General features: G+C 34.8%; 1 protein-coding gene across 4 annotated transcripts; it reads left to right on the top strand.

Moving 5' to 3' along the window:
- The first annotated feature begins 553 nt into the window (after positions 1 to 553).
- LOC106103649 lies at positions 554 to 21,556 on the top strand. 4 transcript variants are annotated; one of them, XM_013283454.1, is made up of 12 exons: positions 554 to 834; positions 2,442 to 2,602; positions 7,407 to 7,453; positions 7,988 to 8,148; positions 12,660 to 12,818; positions 14,067 to 14,123; positions 15,786 to 15,852; positions 16,707 to 17,230; positions 17,315 to 17,507; positions 17,782 to 17,954; positions 18,032 to 18,401; positions 18,494 to 21,556. In XM_013283454.1, exons 1-12 carry the CDS (start codon positions 700 to 702, stop codon positions 18,952 to 18,954), a joined length of 2,508 nt encoding a protein of 835 aa, XP_013138908.1. In that variant the 5' UTR covers positions 554 to 699; the 3' UTR covers positions 18,955 to 21,556. The 4 variants fall into 4 exon arrangements, with proteins under 4 accessions (XP_013138908.1, XP_013138905.1, XP_013138909.1 ...); XM_013283451.1 differs by having other exon boundaries at positions 576 to 834; positions 17,833 to 17,954; XM_013283455.1 differs by having other exon boundaries at positions 576 to 834; positions 18,474 to 18,566.
- Positions 21,557 to 22,379: the final 823 nt, after the last annotated feature.

The raw sequence follows: 22,379 nt of genomic DNA, 5'->3' as shown, positions 1-22,379 counted from the left end.
TATAAAATATTGCAGTTACAGCTATCAGTACTGTACTATTCTTAATCATTCGTTAAATATGTGCATTGTTTTCAAATAAAAAGTAATCGTTAAATAAATGTTCTCTAAAAATTCAACCATCCGCGGGCACATCGCTCCCATTAAATACCCTTCTACAATCAAAGTGACCCTATTATAAGACCCAAAAACCCTAATTGCGTTCTGCCAAACATCCCTAATTTTAAATCTCCTCCATAATTCAGACTTGCAGATTTTAATTACCTTCCTTAATATCTATTTCTTTTTTTTTTCGTTCGACGGAAATTACTCGGAAGGAAAGCAACTCAGACAAATAGGTTTTTAGGTACTATTTAATTACTGTTTGCTCTCTCCACTGCGTTAATTTGCCTCGTTTGTACAAACTTCGTAAGTCGTTAAAAAACAAATTTTCATGCACACTCGTACTGCGGAAGAATTATTTTTTAACAGGGACGAAGAAAAGAAATGGGGTACGCAGACTTAAGATAGCAAAAGTTTTTCAAATTAACAAACTATAATAATAAGATTTGAATAGCCGTTGCTAACTTATTAATTTGTCAACAGGATGGAGACCGAGGGTACTTGGAAGGTCTTGCATCTCGATATGCGGATCTGTTCTCAACGCATTACGGAGACGTACTCGACCACCTTGAGGAGTTACGAAGACATGAATGGGAGGAGATGTCTCCACGGATGCGGGTGCTCGGCGGACCAGGCACACCCCAGACACCACCATCAGCCAGCCCTGGTTCTCTCGCACTGACCAATCTCACCACATCTCATTCACAACCGATTTATGTGCCTGGAAAATATTCGGTAAGAATGTTAACAATTTTATACTTTACCAATAGAAGTGGATTCATGCCCTGTTGCGCATGAGTGAATTTCTACAATTGCAAGTAGTTTTTACTATACGATTAGGAATTTCATACTGTGTAGATCAAAGAGATTAAAATATATATAGAGGAAGCATAGTTGACACTTCACTTGAGACATTTTTTACATGGTCTAATGCTATCTATTGATAGAGCCTCAAAACCACATGTCAAAATAATAAATTTTATTAAAATTAATTGCCAATAGGTGTCATTAAGTAATATTTAAATGTTCTCGTTTTATTTTGTGACACTGTTTAGATTATTTTATAACAAAAGATAGAGCTTTAATTAGAATAATTTTATAAAATATTTTATGACATGTCAATACAAGGATATGAGGAGACACTAAACTTGACAACTAATATTGTACCTTTCAAAGAAGTTACCGATGAAAAAAAAATTGTTCCCTATGTCTATATATTTTAGTCTATATATTTCTTAAATGTCTTTGGTGTAGGTATATTGTTTTGTTTGTTCTACATAATAAGCTTTGCAGTCCATTAACTAAATTACAAATATATAACAGTAACGGCCATTCTGTCCAAAGTAGTCATTACCATTTGGACCGCGTAAACTTAATTGTAAATTACCATGAGTAATGTCTCGCTTGTTATGAGCTTAAATTATTTGTTAGATTTATGTTTATAGCTCAATTCCACTTGAAGTTATGTACTACAAATCTGCAATGTGTAATGTTACGAGAGAATTAATCGTTGGCGGTACATCGCAGCGTCTTACGAGTGACGATAAATCTTGATTATTATGCCACTTGCTGATAATTGCGGTGATGAAAATGTTCAAATCTAATGTATCACGCGAGTATACACGAACTCTGAATTTATTTATCATTCATTCTTATATGACGACTTATGACCGGTTTCCCAGCTACATTTAACCATTCGTTAGTCCTTAGTAACCGAATTCCCCGTAATAGGTAAAGGGCGTCTAGTGGGTCGCCTCCATCGCTCCATTCTGAGCTTTGTATCGAGTCTCCGGCCACTGCCCATTTAAAACTTTAAACTAATAAAAAACAAAACCTTCTTAATTCAAATTCTGGAATAAACTCTGTGATGATTATCTGACGTGACGTCACCACTTCGTCGTGTTTTATTAATAGTTTTAAGCTTATGTAGTGGAAGGCTTTTAATATTTTCTTATTCGTTGTGATAAATGCAGTTATTTTATTAAAAAAAATGCTGTATGTTGTCAATTTTATGTTGAAATATCTCAATTGGGATTTCTGAGAGTTTTTCTGGTTCACGTATTTTTTGCGTAGCTCTTGATTCAGATTTATAGCGGTTGTTATAAAACGTTTTGATCCAAAATAGAATTTTGGAATAGCTTATATTTTTGGTTTTTCGTACATCGTGTGTATTGGTAATCAAATTTTCATTTGATTGATGCATACAATGCCAATACAATTCTGTAACCGTTAGAAAGGTAATTTATCTGTGAGTAACATAGGTATATTTTTTTATTATTTTTTATTACATGGGGAAGAAGTCGGGAACTACAGTTAGATTTTAATACATGTATTTTTTATAGCCTTCAAGCTGCCTTACCGACAAAGAGGAGGACGAGATCTACGGCTTCGGTTACGGTGTCTTTGGGAAGCATATGCTGCAGCGACAACAGCAGCAGAAACAGTTGCTACTGGCACAGCCTAACCAGCCCCTTATACACAATCAACAACATAATTACCAAAGGTAAGACAATTTATAGTTCTTAGTCATTACTAGTCCGTAATCCGTTCTTGCCCCTACTAGGATATACATGGGTATTTTCCTCAATGATATAAAATAAAATAACTCAGTTTTAAAACGATCGTATTTATTAAACGAAAACAAAGGACTATAGTGTTTAACAAGTTTAAATAATTTTCACTCATACACATATTTAGTTAATTAATAGTCTATTTAATGAACATAAAATTAAATAACAAGAGTTGTAATAAAGGTTTAAACTAAAGCGCTTATTTGATTTTATGCAATTTAATTTTGTTTTATACTAAGCCCTCTTCGCTTCATGATCGTTTCTATTTCACCAAAACCAATAACCATAAATTCTTCGTATGAGCTCTGCCGTATAATGCGTGATTATACTTGAGAAGAATTACGTCTATATTCTGTTAAAGTCAAGCGATCCGGCTTCGATTCATTCGCGAGGCTAACGACTATGCTAGGGGGCGCGGTCGTAAATTATTTCGACTTTAACAGGTGTACTCGTTAGATAAGCTTTTACGGTGCATGTTTAAACCTTAATCTAAATTGAAATCAGACATTCGATTGGCGACAGAAGCGGCCGGGACGAGGATAGTTGTAACTCACTTGGCACGGGCCAGACAACCGCGGTTACGGAATGCACTTTATCAGCTCTCACTTCAACGTGTACTGTTATGCAAGTTTAGATTTTATTGCGAAATTGTATCTAGTTTCTTATAATATCTTACTTCAATACACAATATTGAAATTGTACAAGTTTTTGGATTACAAATGTGTATATTTAAAAGTTTATTTGTAAAAAATACAAAGATACTCTTTTATCCTGGTCAATAAAACCAGTTTCAAATACACGTAAAACTGTTCTCACGTACAATTCACTTTATTTTGTAATCATTTTTTTATAATTGTATTTATTTCTGTCATAGTGGTAATTTCAAAAACATTCCATGTTCTAAATCTAAACCGCTGCGATCGTAAAAAGTGAAAAACAAATCGTTATCTCTAACTGGAACAAAGGCAATAGAATGCGAAAATCTACGAACAGTTGCAACAGAACGTGTACAGATTTCGAAACGAGAAGGAATTCATCTAAATTCCTCGCTAACAGTGATAGTATCGCCGGATTGGTTACAGCGACTATAATTTAACTTACAATATATAAAGGGCTAAATTACTGAAGACACTGGTATTAAATAAATAAATTCTAAAACGAAATATTGAACGGTTTACCTAATAATTGTCAATGCGATCTTAAGCTCGCTACACATTTACAGTTTTGATTGCATAATTTTTAATGCTGAGGTTCCATTCATTACGCTGCAATCGTTAAAAAGAAAGTTCAAATTAATAACCATACTTAACCTTTGTCGATACCTTTATCATCAAAATACATCAATCCATCTTGTCTAACAGACTTTTTATTAGCGTTATCTTCATAAATTTGTTAACATCGAGTCGAGTGTCGGTCGCCCACGCACGTCGTCCGATGCTAATTAGGTCCTCGCAGAGCTACTCCTAGTTCGCCTAATGAATTACCTCGTAAAAAGGTTCTCGATAGCGTGCTCCAGACTTTAGTATTATTTACACTGCCGTTTAACATTTAAATTGGTATTTTGGCGAGCGATTTAGAGACAGGCTTAATGGCTGTTTTATTTTATCGCGCTTCATTATTGAAACACGTTAATTTAAACAACGTAACTCACTGAGCGAAATGTTTATACTTGTTTTACAAGATAATGTAGGTGAGAAATAAATAAAACGTCGGACTAGTTTAATTAAATTACTTTTGAAATTCATTATGTTTTTGAATTTAAAGCACGTTATATTAGTCCATCATGTTGCCTGAAACAGTTAAATTTATATATGTAAACATATACTATAATTTACAATAGTTTGTTCAGTAAATTGTATTCGTTTAGTATTCAGTAGATAGCAACAAACCAGTACGTAGTCAACTATTTTATCGTTAGACGTTGAGGCATCAAAACTTCAACTCTAACGAACCCACACGTATGTAAATGTTCATGGAAATTACACAAATTGTATTTCATTGAATTAATAAGACTAAACGCTCGTTGCCACTAACGAATTCTACTGACGAATATTTATGTAAACAGTGGTTGTAAACAAAAGTTTTACGTGTTAGTTCGACTTAATTAAATACAAGTGAAGGTTAAATTAAGGGCCTCATGTCCAAGTTAATCTTGAATTAGCTACTTATAGCTTACTTGTTAAAGAAAGTTATTGTTGACGGGTCAAATAAGCTGTGAAACTATAATAGGAAGTTTTGTGTCAGGTCAGTCATGTCACTTTTTACACCAAGATTTCTTTTGTCTTGTACTGATATTCTCCAATTTTCTTCTTTCGTTAAATCAAGGAATGCGCATCCAATTTATAATTTATAATAACAAATAGGTATACAAAGTAAAACATTTAACAAAACTGGTCTTAAGTCACACTGAGACCTCGGAGAACAATTTAAATTTAATAAGCCAGTAAGTCAATGGGCGGAACAATTGTTCGGTCGCAGTATTGCGACATATTAAATTCGAAGTATCTCCTGGTTGGTCAATTAACAGCCTCGACTGGAATCTAACAAGCTACGATATTACTGGTCTAGTACCGACCGCAGAGAAATGAACCAAATGCAACTAAACGTATTCACATATGAACAGTTAATTTAAATCATATTTCAGTTTTTAAATTAAAGCTACAATTTTCATATTAGATTCGATTTTGTTTTATCGAAATATGTTAGTAGTTCGATGCACTGATTATGAATTTACAATAATTTATTAATAGGTTTTACGCAATGAAACTTTATTGTATTGGAAAAGTCACACATGTAATTATTTTATCTGTGCGTTTAAATTAAACGATTATATAGATCAGAAAGTATTCTTTCTTAGGATATTTTTCTCTGTTAAGAACTGTTTGATAATAAATTCTAAGTCTATTAGTTAACACATTTAAAATGGTAGTTTTTTGTTTTTTCGGTTCCTACGTTACCAGGTGTAACACATCCTGTATATACATTTCTTATTCGCCAGGGGTTTTAGAGCTGGTTTTGCATTCAACATGTTAATGTAAATCTATGCGTCTTTCATACTAAAGATATTGTGATTTTAATCATTCTTTAACCTAATTATCTTCTGAACATTGTATGCCGGCCGGTTGTTTTCTTATTGGTGATTTACGATACATATCCGTAACATGACGTTCTTAGTAAATTTATATTCGTCGAAGCAAATTGGTCCCAAAATCAATATTCATTGCGTCCGCAGTGTTGCATGCCGCCGATATGATACCGGTCTGTTGATTTATTACTCTTTGTGGACTTGCCCCTGGCTGGACTGTAAACCAAACTTTGTCATTAGAGCCCCGTACTAATGCACCACTTAATTGTAGATCTTATCTTGCGAAGTGACCAGCTATTTAATTTATTTCTATGTTTGTTTTCCTCAATGGAATGGAGTTGATTAACTTTTTCTTTCTCATTTGTAAGTTTTGTTTACGATTGGATGGTTTTTTTGTGTTTGTTGCTAGAACAACTTTTCGTCTAATTGTTCCTATTGGGATGTATCTCGGATTTTATTTTTTAAAATAATTCACTATACTTAGCTACATTTTACTAAGAAATCTGTATACATTATACAAACAACAACATTTAAAACGTATTATACAAGAGAATTTTCTTTATGCATAATTATATATACGAAGAAATCGTTCTATTATAATGACTGTAGTATGTTTTATTGGGTTTGCTAGCAATAAGATTACTTACCTCTGCTTTTTTCTTCGATTATGCTCGTAATTCTCTAACAGCGCTACCAGGTATTTGAATCCACTCGACATAATTGACATCTTCACTCTTACTTTATTAAGAACTCGAATGTAAATGTCTGTGAAATCAACAACAGATTTAGAAAATAGTTAACAATACAATTATTATTTGTAATAAATTGTTCTTATGTCGTAAGTTATAGACATATCTAATTTAAAGATCCAATCCAAATCTAATGATATCTTTTAATCAAATAGTATAAAAGTATATGTTTTAAAAGTACTAGTAATTCGGCAATGAACTGCTATTAGTAATACAGTTAAGGCGCTTTAGGCCTCATTTTTTCCTTCTAATTCTAATTTAATTATTTAAGTTAATCTCCCTGTTACGATTAAAATTATATAATGATTTTAAATAATTATACATCAAAGAAACATGAATTTAAATTAGCTACAATTAAGTCGTTCACTCGCAGAAATATCAATTCGAACCCTTTACTAATTTACACTCTCATTAAATGATACTCATTCCGTCTACAATCATTATTAACGGGTATTGTTAATGCCGATGGCTATTAATTTCCCATTTACTCGTCATCGACGAATTCCGCATGTTCGTTTCAACCTTTGACTATAAAGAAACGGACTAGGCAGAACGCTGCCGTTGTTATAAATAAATTCGCGAGGTAAAGGTAAATTTGTAGTGTAGTGTCATCAATTTACAAGCACACAATCAAGTTAATATATATGATCATTTTTATATGATACACGCGCTTGACATATCCTGTCTCTTAAAAGTCAAAAGTTTTACATTATCTCTTGTAGAGAAGTCAATACAATTTAACAAATATTTGTCGAGCTTAATGCAATCCTGTTGTGAATATTTCCCCTGAGATACATCAGTGCAAGTAACACAGCAAATACTTCCGAAATAATTACTCGGACCCCAATCGATGAATACTTTATTATTGTAATGGACTATGTTAATTATTCAATTTTGTTTCAGTTGCCTCAGTCCGCGGTCGGCGTATTTTTATGAATTCCCTCCCAGTGGTAAGTAATTAAAATTTAAACTTGCAGATTGCAAATTTTGATATTTAATACATAAACGAATCAAATTTAACACCGCAATTGGAACTTTTGAAGAGTGTATTTATTAAAACATGTAATTGAAAATAATGCAGGAATAGTATTAGAAATATATTTAGAAAAATAATAATTGCTTAATATACAACATGCAAATACCGATAGGTATTTAAAAACGTTATTGTTAACGCCATTAAAGTGACCTATAATAAAACATTAGAATACGTGACCAACTCTAAACATAGAGCCATAATCGTTTTAATCCTAGCATTGGTGCTCGTTATTGTTGAAAGTTAATCATAAAATTATAACTAACATGCCATGCGATGCGAAAACTACGGGCGGTATAGACGTAACGTCTTAATTACTGAAGCGGAAAGTTTTTCTATCGGCACCTAAACAGTATTTTCATAGAAGTTTTTGAATTTGTAAACATTTTATATTTTTAATTTAGACAAAAACACAATTTTACCATAAACATTCCTCATTACCTTATGTTAGTTTTCTTTTCCGTAGACAATTGTCTCGGCACTGCAAAGAAAAAGGTGACCACATTTTCCCGTCTCCTTCGAGGTTTGAAGTCCCACAGGAAAGAGAAGCATGGCTCCTGTTCGCCGAAACACTCGCACAGCCCGAGACAAGTAGGACTTCCTCCTCAGAGGGTAAGTAAAATGTACGACAATAGCGTGTGTTAGACCCAATTTCTACTTCGGCTAGCTTTGTAATTCTGGCTATGTGCGACTACACGGTATCTTGTTTCTAGCAACAGTCGCGCGTGGCCAGTGGAAATCATTTTTATGTCACGACGATACAACTAACTATTGTGTTTTTGTACAGAACTAAATAAATTTAGGGAACCCTGCATTGTATAGAATTATGATTTAATAGAAGTAATAGGAAACCTTATTATACTTTGACTTAGACTAATTTTGTCTTTTTCCGATAGGAATAGGTGATACGCATGGTTTTAAACTGACTCGTAAAGCACGATTAGTTTAGATTTAGATTTAAGTGTGGTAATTAAGTGAGTGAGGCACTAATTCAAGCACGGTGTGTTAGCTGTTATGAGAATTGTATCAAGTTTTTATTTGTACTGTAATTAATGTACACACAGTTATTGTGCTCTCTTTTTTATCGACCCTTAAGAGATTTACCTTACCACGAAATTAAAAGACTATCTGAATTTGATGTCCGAATTCAAGTACCTAATAACTAATCATAAGCGCAGCATCGCAAGTTCAAGGAGGTAATTTTTCAGGTAACATTCGTAACAAGCAGATCTCTTCAAAACATCAGCTTTTATCATCATTAAAACAATGTAATTGAAGTCCTTTGATATGCTAGACATGAAAAAAATACAAAAATTTCGACTATACAGTTAAAAAAAAGGGGTGACACATAAGTGTAGGCAGACGAAACGCGATTTCTCATTACGGGGAACAACGGTGTGTAACCGAATCTTAGAGTACGTCGCCCGCTAGCGGCGTCTGGCTTCCTCGTATTTTTTTCCATACATTCCTTTTTGCTACCCCCATTCGCCATTATGTAGATCCGGCGACGCCGGTCCTTCTTTGACATGCACTCCCAGCAATTAGTATGACGCGTCGCAACCCGTATGAAACTGCGTGGAGCGGGCGCGGCCACAAATGCGTGTAATGAAAATTATGATGCACATTGTCGTACCAAACTTTATAATGCATTGTTGTCAATTCTACGAACATCCGTTTAGTCACGTTAAAATGATTTAGCATTATTGTTAAAATCATTATTATAATCGCATTAAATAGATTTTAGAGTTAATATAGCATTTTTTTACTGTTACATTTCGTAAAGTAGAAGTTTATAAAAACATTTTAAAAAGTTCGTGGACTATATCTACAAATTTTAGCTTCAATGCTTCGCGTAAATATTATAATCGATTTGAAAATACCTTAAGAATACGTTTGTCAACTCGAATTGGGAAATGTATTCATACTGTATTCTTGTAGTTACCTCCAGTATTACAGTAAATTAAAGAAATATTATTTTAAACAACCATTTTGTAACCTTTAATAATGTTCTGCTGTCTACTGTAGACAACAATATTCCGATGAAAAACGTCTACGTGCTACGAGTATGTAATTTGAAATAAGAAAAATGTAAGTAGACGAGACGCTTTCTCTTAAGATACGCAACTCATCTTGACCGAATTAAGTGCTACATTTTTCCACGTCCACCTATATATTTATTAATCTCCGAAGGGAGAGGGGGTACGTCAGCGCGTGCCTTTTGAGAAATGACGGCTGCCAAAGTTAAGTCGGTTGAGCCAAGGCGACGGGCCCTGAGTTATGACCGTTTGTTGAGCGAACGGATAAAGGCCATTAGGGCGCTCCGTATAATCCTTATCGGCCAACTTGCACTTAGGATTAGTTCTGTCAGAAGTTGCTTTTTTTCGACTACCGGAGTCGTGTCTACCCGATTAGGGGATAAGCGCTTTAAGAAGGTTTATATGTTCGTGCTCAGAAATCAACTTTTTTTTGAAAATTTGCAAATGAAATAAAATATGCGACAAATGTGGATCTAATTGGTATAATTTTCATGGCTACTAAATCTTCTTTCTGTATTTAAACATCTAATATATTTGTCGCCCTGAACATAAATACTCGATGCATCGAGAACAAGAATGCTTGTAGTATCATTCGCTGATTTAAAAGTATTTGTTTCATGGTATCTGTGTTGAATTCTCTATTGGCATCCTTCCCTGCTGCCCCGCCGTCCCGCCACCCCGCCGCCCCACGACACGACATTAACGTCTTCTTGTGGGATATTATACCGATACTATTACACTATTATGGTTTTGTAGATTCTCGATATCGGCAATAAAACTTTATATTGGAACAATACGGTGGCTTTTGCTAACGTTTAGAATATCGTAAATTCCAAACATCTTGTATCGATTCGATCGATTGCTCGTTCGAATTTGTGAACGTATTCTGTTCCGTTACTTAGTAGTTAGATTCTATGTTTCCGATGAATGTTTTACGATGTCATTTATTCTGGCGATCTGCACGTTTCAATGTATGATGTAAACATTCGAAGTTAAAGCATTGTTTCCACGATTCGATGTAAACTATGCGCAGATATTTTACGATGTAATAAAGCGAATCTAGTTCAAGAAAATGAAGGCGATATTAAAGTTTTGCAACCACGAAAGTTATTCCTCTCGGCGCATTTATCACGTTTACTGTGGTAATATTTTCAAAGCAATGCTTTTGACACAGATTACTTTCGTTGTGGGTTGGCGAGGCGAAACTTTATTTACATTTCTGTTTTAGAGTATGATTTTTTAAAATCACACCCTATCGCAATTCCACTACGTTCCAAGGAATTTTGTATCAATGAGGTTTTTAACTGTTAAAAATATAATATGTCGTATTCATAAAATTCATACGTAATAGTAGGAATTTTCATAATATTATTTAATAGAACCAGTGACTGAAAAACTTGAACTAATTGATTTTCAAATATTCTTCATATGAAATTTATTAGTGCATTTTTTTAGAATTACAATTCACATGACCTATTTCAATGAGTACGTTGAAAACACTTCATTATTTCATTCCGCTGTTGATTGTTATTACGGGTACTTGAGCTCCGTAAGTACTTGATTGCAACGCTTCAAGTTGCAAACAAGAATTATTTTTTATAATACAATTTCCAGCTTGTTGCAACAAGAAATTGCTTGGAAATGAATTGTTAATTCTCAATTACATCCCATCATCAATGCACCGTGTTTTATTTGTAAGTTGCGAAGAACCGTTCTACTATAGAAAAATGTTTTCTTCTGTTTCTTCGTCTCTTTCGCTCTTTTTCTTACTCTTTATCTCTGTCTCTCTCAGTCTCCATCACAATCTTATTTCAAGAATCTAAATACATATAATCTAAATACACATACAAAAGAAATAAATCTAACTTTCTGACGTCATAATTAGCTCTCGTCTGTTTAAGATTAAAGAATGTAGACACATGTAACTCAAAGACTTTAATGAAAAACCTTTTCCGAGAATTATTAGGGATCAACGAAAAGGGCTTCGCAGATATGATAAAGGAAATGAAAAGCTGTCGACGAAAAAAGATAATCATTGAAACATTTCCTTTGATATGACACTGTATATGAATAAGGTACCATAAAATTTCCTTAGTTAACTTGGTAATATAGAAACGGCTATTGTTGGGAACGCATTATTCCCTTATCAAGTGCAAAGTTAATGGGCGAGCTTTGTCCCTCAAATGATTAATTGATTTCTTCGTATATCGGACCATTGTGATGTAGATTTCTTTAGATTTACAGTTCATTAAATGGAATTGTTATAATTTTACGATTTTCTTTTCAAGATTGCATCTGTTTTGAAGTTTCTATACAACTTTTACTCCAGATACTTATGAAAAAAGGTAGCTGCATATTGTTTCGAAGTATACTAACAGTGGTAGAGCCAGGTTTAACATCGTCGCACTAATGGGCCGGCTCGCCTGGTGTAATACCACGACCACACGGAAAACAGGCGTAAAATGGAAGCAGTTCCGCTTTTTGTCTGATGAGTGTGGTGCCGAAGGCCTAATTTTAGCTCGTTCGCCACCTTATGTTATAAAAAAAACTAATATGATTGTATACTTGAGCTCTGTTAATATTTCAATTATTATTTTATCCTATCCTAGAAGAAATTTTATTTATTAGTTCTTCAAGCTATTTTTCTATTCATCTTCTTTTAAGTAGAATATGAAGTTCATACTCGTCTAACATCAATTTATCATGTCGAATATAAGGCAGCGTGATTTGTGAAAAACTTCAAAGACTCAGTTAACAGAGTCAGCGTTCCTCGCCGCGATAGTTGTTGAGAAAAATGAATAATAAATTACGTTTGATGAATGACTCAATCGCTGAGACAAGGAATTTCAAACTTTTTATGAAAAATACATTTGTTTAATGTATTGTAAGTTGTTTTGCAATTAGACTACAAATTTCTACGTTTATCAGTAATTCAACCGAGCGTAGGAGCGTTAATCTATTTCTACGCGTCTCTCAGAGTCACGGCAGTATGTAGTCAAAGAATAAAAAAGGTAATAAAACGCCGGAGTTCAAAGATCATGGATAGCACCGCTATAAATTACAATATGTGTGTAAACTTTCCCTCAGGTCGACACCCCGGACAGCGTGCTACAGAGTGGGCTGGGCCTTGGGCCCGGACCCGACACGGCCTTGAGGTCCATGGTTGACCCCAGGGACTATGACCGCCTCCGCTTTTTTCAAATGAACGCCGCCCAACCAAACACCTTTGAAGAGACTATACATAGGGTGAGCGAAAACATTTTCCTGACTGTGATAGACTGTTTGTGTCGTAAGGTTTTTGGATTAGTAACATTTATTAAAATAGATAATTATAATTCGATTAGAGTTAACGCTTTTAGAAGCTATCAAAAATTTTCATAGAACAAGTGTGATAAAATGTTTTTGCTTATAGCAGCGTTGAAAATTACTAAAAGAAATCAAATCGCTTCTTTAAAATTTGTAACTATTTGAAAGTTTTTAAATACATAAATGTTTCTTTATATTGTGATTTTCTAAGTTAATGTACGACACAAACATTGTCTTCAGCAGGAAAATAACTGTTATGCTCTGAATGGCAAAATGCTATGTTATAAATAATTCGATTACAAGGGATTATGTGTAACTGAGTACATTGAATATCTGCTTATAGTTAAAGCGTTTAGATTCGATTATTAAGTCGCTATAAATTCATATAGATACTAGATTTATATTTACAAAATGGGTAATAATTTGCTTTTTATTAAAAAAACGTTTCGCTTTACGCTTTTAAAATGTTGTCATGATTTATTATTAAAATGTGATAGTAGAATAATCTTTGTAATTCGTTTTATTTATAACTTCAAAGTTTTGCCAGCAGAGTTATGACGGTGTCAAAATTCAAAATTTTACCAAATTATCAATGTTTTTGGCTTGAAGTTTTTTCGGAATGCTCAAAAATTAGGAGGTGGTTCTAAATTGATTTAATTAACACTGTTGTTGTTTCAGATATATGTATAAAGTTGTTTTATTGAAATATTAGATAGTGAACTATTTTTATTTTTAAATTTTATTCCACGCATGCACAAATTATTCATTTAGCACGAATTTGCACGTTCCAATTAATGCATGTTTCCAAAATGTGTTTTTTAATTGATTTACTTTTAAATTGACATATAATTTTTTTTATATATATCTCTTCGATATTTTACTACGCTTCCAACAATTTTATTGTTAGTAAAACCAAATTTTACCGTAAATTTTGTTTTTAAGTTTCTTCATGTGCATGAAAAAATTCCACGAAAGAAAATAAAATGATCTTGTGTTTAAACTAGTCGAATTTGCGATTTATATCTTTGCAAAATCCCCACATTGTTTCCGTAGGGAAAGAATAATTAATATGCTTCATAAAAGTTACGTAAACATCTCCGGAGCGAACGATTCGCAAATGTATTTAAAAAAAATCAGAGCCGTTCTCGTGGTAATTATAAATAACAAATGAGCCTTTGTTTGTTGCAGCTGAAGGTTCAGGAAGCTATGAAGAAGAAAGACAAACTGGCGAGAGAACAGGAAGAGGTAATTTTTTGTACTTGCTTACTTATAAACTGTTTTATTTCATAAATAATATTTTGTGTATTCCCAAAAAAAAATCCAAGTGTCTTAATCTTAGCTATACGCTCTATTCTGACAGTTTTAACTGAACAGTTGGACTATTCAGTTAGTTCTGAGTATTCACACCCTTTATCTGTCGGGACAAAGCTGTTGATTTAATTTATTATCGACTATAAATCCCTTCTTGCAGAATAAAAACAAAAAGTATACACGGAGCGTAATACCCAGTAACTTGTAAATAATGTTTGATTGAATTCGTTTATCCTCAACATAATACTGATAAGTTATGTCGCACTCGCAACTGTGTAACACATAATTTATGATTGGAATGTCGAAAACAAAGTTATATGAAGGACGCGTGATATAGACGGCAGTGATAATCTTGCGTCGGGCACGCTTTGGACGTGCGAATCGACCCAAAGGCTAATAGCACTCTAATCTCGAGCTAAGCCTATTACGAACAGTTGTATCGCTTCCCTACGAAACTTCGGAAGCCCTTTGGCGGGCGCATTTCGATCGTAAAACTATGAGCCTTCGAATACTCTGGGATATAGAATATTGAAATTTTATGACCGCAATCAACCATTCCCCGCACGAATCGTTTCCTAATGCGGGTTATTAAAAATTTGGGACCGACTCAGTCGGGTCATTGATTCTTGCACGGAATCAATATTCACCACGGTTTTACCCTACACTTTCCCTTTGTCGAAAATTTCGTCTCAGTTGTTATTCAATTTTAACACGATATCACTCAAATTTAGTACACATTTTTAATGGTAGCGTAAAATAAAATTATTATGGTTTATCTCTAGAATTTTGTCTTGAAAAAACCAAAAGAATTGCTGCAACTGCGCCATTATTGCCTTGTTTGTCTATTAAGGCGTTCAATTTCTTTTCGGCCAGATATTTAAAAAACATTTGTAACATAGCAAAGTAAATATAAAAAAAAGGCACAAGATTTCCTGTCTCAATTTCCGCTTTGGAAGACTATTAAATAAGAATTTAATTAAGATGTTAAAACACCATTATAATTGGCCTTTTTTACAAAAAGCTTAGAGTATTCAACAGTACGCTACCTTATTTCCTTAAATGAAACGAAAATCCCTCGCCGTGTACTTCCAGAGCCGTCTCGGAAACAAACGTGCATAAATTAACTTAATGTTCAATACTTTTCTACTTACGTAAAAGTGGTCGTTTTATTGCCGCTTTTGAAAATTTATTATCGCGTACGCGAATGCTTTAAGATGTACCAGTGCCTATAGTTGGTAAAAAGTTTCGAAACTTGTTCCTTTGCAACGCTTCGGTAATGTTGCACTACTTAACCTTTTTGAAAATTAAATAAAGCCAAAATAAATAATAAATAAGTTTAATCATAAAATAAAAAAATATTCATTTTCTTTCAATGGTGCTTAATCTAATTGTTTACAAAAGCGATGATTTTCTAAAAATCCTGCTTGAAATGGACCAATTTAAAAGTTGAGGGTAGTCCAACTGTTTTTCTAAATTACAAAAATAGCAATACCTCTTTTTAAACGTCAACAATGTTTATACATTGTTTTCATAATTTTCAACATTCAGTTTTTCTTCCTGAAACCAAGTGAATATAATTTGTTTATTTTTTTGTAGATTTTGAGGGACATTCGACATGGCCTAATGAACATGGGAAGAGATGGAGTACGGGGTCCTTTCGGAGGTGAGTTTCTATTTATTTCTAAGCCTCGTTGTTATTTTTACGCAATTCGCATACATTTTATCATGCTATTTGGGCTATAAATGTTGTAAATGTTTATTTTTATGAAAAATTTCTTTAACATAGAGCAGCTTTTTGTTTAAAATTGGATTTTTTTAAAACGAATCAGTGCAATGAAGCATTAAACGCGTCACTAATTTGATCAATATATTAATTTAACGTTTCCTAATTAATGTAAAACTGGGAAATAATAATTAATAGTTAATTGTAAATGGACACTATTAACCTCATAACTTACTCGTTAAATTTGAAAGATGAAAAGTAATAGTTAACTCATCAAAATGAATTTGTGTAAATCAAACTTTTAATTGGAGCATGTTGCCTGCACGTTGTTTTAATAATTTTTGTGAAATTCTGCGGAATGCTTACAATTGTCATTGATTTGTCGTTCGTTTATGACTTAAGAAATGCTTTCGATGTGCATCATTCATTACACTTTTATGATTTACTTAATTAAAAAATGTGAAACAAAATAAAAACAAACGATTGAATCGCTTTCAAGCGATGAAACGATTAAAAAATACCGTTTCGTGAACTCATCTTCATCCATCAAGATATTTTCGTTGCGAGAAAATGCTGAATGCATGTTGTTTTAAAATATGTTGCATCGAGCACGCACGGCTTTACGATGTTCGTACACAGCTTGACCTGCAGTGTTGTAAGTGAAACCGCCATGTTGTGGAAGGGGCATCGTACGGTAAACTTTTTACGCTATTTTGTTTGCACGTATAATTTTTATTTGCACAATTAATTACTCCATGATACATTCGAGTGTTACATTGAGTACTCGTTCACAGACGACACATATATGTACGACGACGAGGCTCGAGGCCTGTCCGGCCGGGGGCATTGGTACGACGAGCCACCCTACGAAAGCGACCCCGAAGACTTTCTCATGGGCGCTGGAGCACCCGCTGCCTCTTTCCAAAACGGCCGAGTTTGCTTCACACTTAATCTAAGGAACGAATCTAGAGGTGAAGGCGTCATATCGCTGAGAAGCGCCGGCGACATCAGTTTAGCGAGAACCCCTCGACGTGGATTAATAATTCCACAAAGCGGTCCCTATCCGACTACGGTCATCCCTCTACATACTGCGAGGGATCGTGAAAGCGGGGATTACGCCGCATCTGACATCCAATCGATTGGTTCGCGATTATCTGGAATTTCGTTAGAATCAAGTCGTTCGGAAAGGGACAACAGAAGAGGTTACAGACAGATGTCGGGATACCGGATAGGCATCGATCCTTTATCACCTGCTTCATCCGATTATGAGGATCAAGAAAGTGAAACGGACTCTCAGCATATAGCCACGGTGCATAAGGTAACTTTAGCGAAATAAAAGGCTATCAGAATTATGTTGTTTTCTTTGCGACACCGATTATATTTTGTATTTATAATATTACAGTCTGCTGATGAGTGCGAAGGTGTATCAAATTTAGCGGGCAAAGTGAGAGGTCTCAGGCAAGATGTTCAACGGAAAATATCAAGATTAAGGCAAGAGAGAGGCCCGGATACTATTGATAGACGGACGAGCGGTGACCAAGCCTTTCCATGCTCTAATAGTTCCTTTGAAAGTCTTCCCAGCGGATCAGGCAGTAGTGAGTGGATTTATTGACTTATTTGTCAGTGTTAATATAAACGTTTGTAAATAATTTGTCTTTCCTTTCTTTGTACCAAATCGCCCCAATATTTTTACTTACAGCTTCTGTATCTTGTACGTCTTATGTGTCTAAGACCAGTCCGCTATGTTAATTTTTGATTCTAAACTTGTTATACAGTCACCGTGCTGTGTCTGCAGGTATTCGGTATTTTAAAGTAAATATAGGGCCGTGTTCGACTCGACTCGCTCAACGTGCAAATATTTATGTTCAGGCACTCAGGCATTGGTTCGCGCCGGTAGTAATCACTCATCTCTCTCGGCAGAAGAAAACATAGAATTAAGTCCGGCCGGGCGGAGCTTACTGGTACCGCAAATGCTGTGCAGAGCGCGGGCGCTCGTCGATTACGTGCCCAATATTTATGAGAAAGACGCTCTGCGATACAAGGTAAGATAAATTAATGGTTACTCCTGCGTACTATCAAGAAATGTGTTTTTATATTAATGAAAACGTTTCTTCAACAGAAAGGTGAAATCATCGAGGTGATCAATATGAACGCTTCAGGTATTTGGCGAGGCATTTTGAATAACAAAGTGGGGAACTTCAAATTTGCCAATGTGGAAGTGCTCTCCGACAGAGATACTATGAGGTCTAGGACATCGAAATGGTGCAAAAGTCGCGAAAGACTCTGGGAGACGCGACCGAGGACAGTTGATGAATTACTCAAAAGGATAGACTTGCCGGAATACGCATTGGCTTTTGCCAGAAATGGTTACGAAGATATTGAGCTATTTAAAGAAATCGAGCCATCGGACTTGGACTACCTCGGCATCATGACGCCCGAGCACCGCACGCGCATCCTCGCCGCCGTGCAACTGCTGCACCAGCTTGAATGTGAGTCTCTTAATAAATACTATATTCGAACTTACTATTTTATAGGTTAGTTATTCTGGTGGATTATATAAGAATTGTACATGCATAACCAGGTGGCGAAGCCGACGGAGAAGGCGAAGGCGGTGGGTCCAGCTCCGAGGGCGGGGACTCGCCATTTGGGCGCAGGCAGTTCCCGCGCGATTCGGGCTGCTACGAGGCGAGCGTTGGGGTGGGTGGCGTGCGGGTGAGGACATCGCCTCTGGTGCACAGAGTGGACGAGCCCTCGCACCGGCCGCCGGAGCCGGCGCCCCAGGCGAAACGCTCCATCCGGCGCCGGCAGCCGGACGAGGCGGAGTGTGACAGGATTGAGCGCTACCCTGGATCCGGTGTTGAAAGATCCGTGGTTCGCGGCGGCGGGCTACCCGGCGGAGCCAGGGATGATACCTGCGAGACCGACCATAAGCTGAGCGTGGTGAAGTTTGTGGCGGGCGGCGAGCCGTGCGCGTCGGAGAAGAGCAGTGACTCCGGAGTCAGCAGCTCGTCGCTGAGCTCTGCGCATCCGCACCGCACTTGAGCTCGGCCCGCCGCGCCCGCGCTTGCGTAGACGCTGGCGCGGGCGCGCGCATTGTCCGCGTTGCCGCCCGCCGCACCGCCCCGCCCCGAGCCCGAACCTTCGCCCCCATCCGCACACGATACAACATGATGAAAAATCGGTAATTTCCAGTTGGTAATTTTTTTCGCTAAGGAGAAGTAGCGTTATTATAAAATCTACCTTCTAGTATTACATTACTTCTGTGGCACAAATTAAACTTTTATAAACCATCGAATGCATACTTCTCTTTGGAAAAAAATCATTTGATGTAATTGAAAAGTTATAGATAAATATAAGTCATTTATGAGAAATGGTCTGAAAATATATAATTAAAATTAATTGCTTCAATAAAATAATGTTGCAAATTCATCCCGTACGTATTAATAGAACAAACACTGCCTTTAATGTTAAGCGTAAGCTTTAATTTTTAACTGAAATAATAATTTTGTTATATTTTTTATCTAGACAGTCTGTATTGTCGTCCTAAATCACAAAATAAAACGACATTTTTTACAGTTATAAAACCAAACTAAATCGCACTTTTACCTAAGAATGTGAAATATTTTGAATAGTAAAAAAATAGTTTAATAATTCTTTGGCGTATTATTTTTAAAGAAATGGAACAGCAATAGACTGACTATCGCTGCCAAGGTTATACTGCGTAAACATGTACAATTTGAAAAAATTTGCATGTCAATGACCTCGGTATAGACCAATAAAAATTTCAGTAATTCTATCTAGAACTCGTTTTGCTTAAAGCGTTTTTAAATTCTTTTTAGAAATTCATTATAAAATCATGGACAGACCGACAAGACGACTGCGTTAATTTACAAATAAGACTGAATATTATTCCGATCAGCTTTAAACATTTTAACCTACAATACTTTCAATTCAGTCTTGTAAATGTCTAAAAAAACAGCTTGTTTTTAACAAAATGACAACTCTAAAATACGATCTTGTTACTAAAGCTTCCTTGGAACGTAATTTAAGCTATCATTGTCTTTTTTGACGACAAAAATCTTTTAAAAGTGGTTTTATTTTGTAATGACTGTTTTCAAAAGTTTAATGCAAAAATATGACAAACTGTTCAGATTTAATAGTATTATAAAGTGTTAATTTTAAAATTGTATATTAAAAATAATGTTTAACATGAATTTATTCAATTTTTCAAAATCAAATACCTTTGTAATTAAAATATCAAATTAACAAAATTATGATCGCTTCTGTACGTTTGAATAATATGTAAGTTTTAAGTGATACTTTGCATACATGAAATAAAAGGCAATAAGCCAATTGATTATAGAAAATTGAAGCGTTAAAAGCGCACTTTCGATAGCAATAATTGTATATAATTTAAATAGATAGGTTAATTATTATATATGTTAATTCTTTGTGTAATTTTTTTAAGAGAGCTTTATGCGGCATGCCGCATGTACAGTCTAGTTGTAGGTGTAGGTTTGTGAAATTCAATTTCACCCAAATATTCCCAATATAATGCTAGTTTTACACGACGGCACGGACAGGCAGTACGAATTTGTAGTACTGAACGCACACGTACTTAACTGTACTTTGTGTCGGTGATGCGTGCAAGCAATATCAATAAACCTACCTTCGTGTGAAACTAGCATTAGCGATAAATTTGCATTTATTTGCCATTTTAACTTTAGTACCAGAGTCGAGACGTCTTTGTTCGCTTTGATGTTAGACATAGACTAAAATTTCTATGCACAATTAATTTATAGTTGCAGTTCTTGATGCCTTAGTTCTTTGCTACTTTGCACTTTTTATTGTAAATTTTAAAACTGAGATATTAAATGTAATGATTTAGATTGCACTGTAGCCGTTAACTGTACATGATTATATCCGTAGAATTCGACTGCTGAGGGCTTATCATTACTTTCCATTAACTAAACAAAGATAAGATTTCAGTCCGGCAATGGGATTCTACGGTGACTTGTGAGTAGTAAATTGTACGCAGCATTTGGGATATTAATTAGGCGGGCCTACATTCAGTAGAGTTCACTTTTGTAAGATATGTATTAAAATTTATTAATGACACTTTTTGACTACGATCGTGAACTAGTCCGAACTACTAAATGTATATAGATAAATATTTGTTACTTGTATATTGTAGATAGAACATGTTTCTTTTGACAATTATTGTATATTCAATAATTAATTCTTTATTAATATTGATGTTGAAAATAATTTATTTATACCTATGTTTCTAAAGCTCAGGTAGACTTTTACCGTTGGATATTTCCCGGGTGTTGCCCGTTTGGCCGATCGGTTTACCGATTAATCGGTACAATGGGGTTTTTTCCTATTGGACCGATTAAATTCATAGAATCGGTGAATCGTTCATCCAACGAAAAACATTTGATATTTCGAAGATTTTATTTGAATTTCATTTATGTGATTGTAATTTACGTTGTATAAAACAACTTCTTTCTTTTGTTTGTGTTAGTCATGTTTCAACGACTGTACTTTTTGTAGCCATATTTATATTTTTTTTAAATCAACATTATTTGTAAGTTAACAGTTCTACAGACGTGGATTCTAAATAAATAAATCCAAGACTTAATGTGCGTTTTATTGCTCTACACCGTTTAAAATAGATAATCCAATAAAACCTAATTCTAATGAAAAATCTAACTAGACAAAAAAATTAAAAAATATTGCTAGATAAAGATATAGAGACTGTCAAACCGCTAGCCTAAAATTTTAGTTTAAATTTACCAAATTATCATTGTTTCTCTATAGAGAGTTTGCTTTACTTAATTTCTTTTTAGTATCTAAAAAATTCAATAAGCAGAACTTTATCTATATTCTAAGCAACGGCAATAGCAGTATTGGAAGATCGTGGTGTGTTGAATTTTGTCCGTAACTTACTTCAGTTTGAATACGAGCTGTCGCCCGCAAACTTGGTTAGAGTGGATTTTTTTTTAAAAAAGGTCATCGTTCCCGCGTGCATCTACCTTCTACCAGCTATCTTCCGACGAGTAAAGTAGCCTATAATATGCCTGTCCATGTCAGCTACCCTTCAGTGGAAGTCCCGTCGAAATCGGTCTTGCCGTATAGGAGATTACAAATAAACTCGACTTGCGGACAGACAAACAAAAAACATTAAAATGTGACATTTATTGTCAGCAACGCAAATACATCTTTCCGAAATCTGGAATATTTCTTTTCATATTACAAACACACTCCAATTTTATTATACGTATAGATTAGGAAACTCTAAACTCGAAGTATGCAGGAACGACACTAAAGAACCATAACAAAGACACATTTAAGGAATACTGTAAATATTAAGGAGATATTTTACGATCGTGTTAGTCGTAAAAGCTCAGTTCTGGTGAAAGTTTACTAGTTTTTAATAAGCAGTAAATTCTTATTTTATGTAC

This window comes from Papilio polytes, unplaced genomic scaffold (assembly GCF_000836215.1).
Source record: "Papilio polytes unplaced genomic scaffold, Ppol_1.0 DF823731.1, whole genome shotgun sequence".
NCBI lineage: Eukaryota > Metazoa > Arthropoda > Insecta > Lepidoptera > Papilionidae > Papilio > Papilio polytes.
This window is presented reverse-complemented; position numbering and strand designations above follow the sequence as displayed.

Coding starts and splice junctions, on each gene's coding strand:
- LOC106103649 (XM_013283454.1), top strand. CDS start 700: ATGTCTCCACGGATGCGGGTGCTCGGCGGACCAGGCACACCCCAGACA. Junction 7,454..7,987: donor TTATGAATTCCCTCCCAGTG/GTAAGTAATTAA, acceptor ACCTTATGTTAG/TTTTCTTTTCCGTAGACAAT. Junction 18,402..18,493: donor ACTGCTGCACCAGCTTGAAT/GTGAGTCTCTTA, acceptor ATGCATAACCAG/GTGGCGAAGCCGACGGAGAA.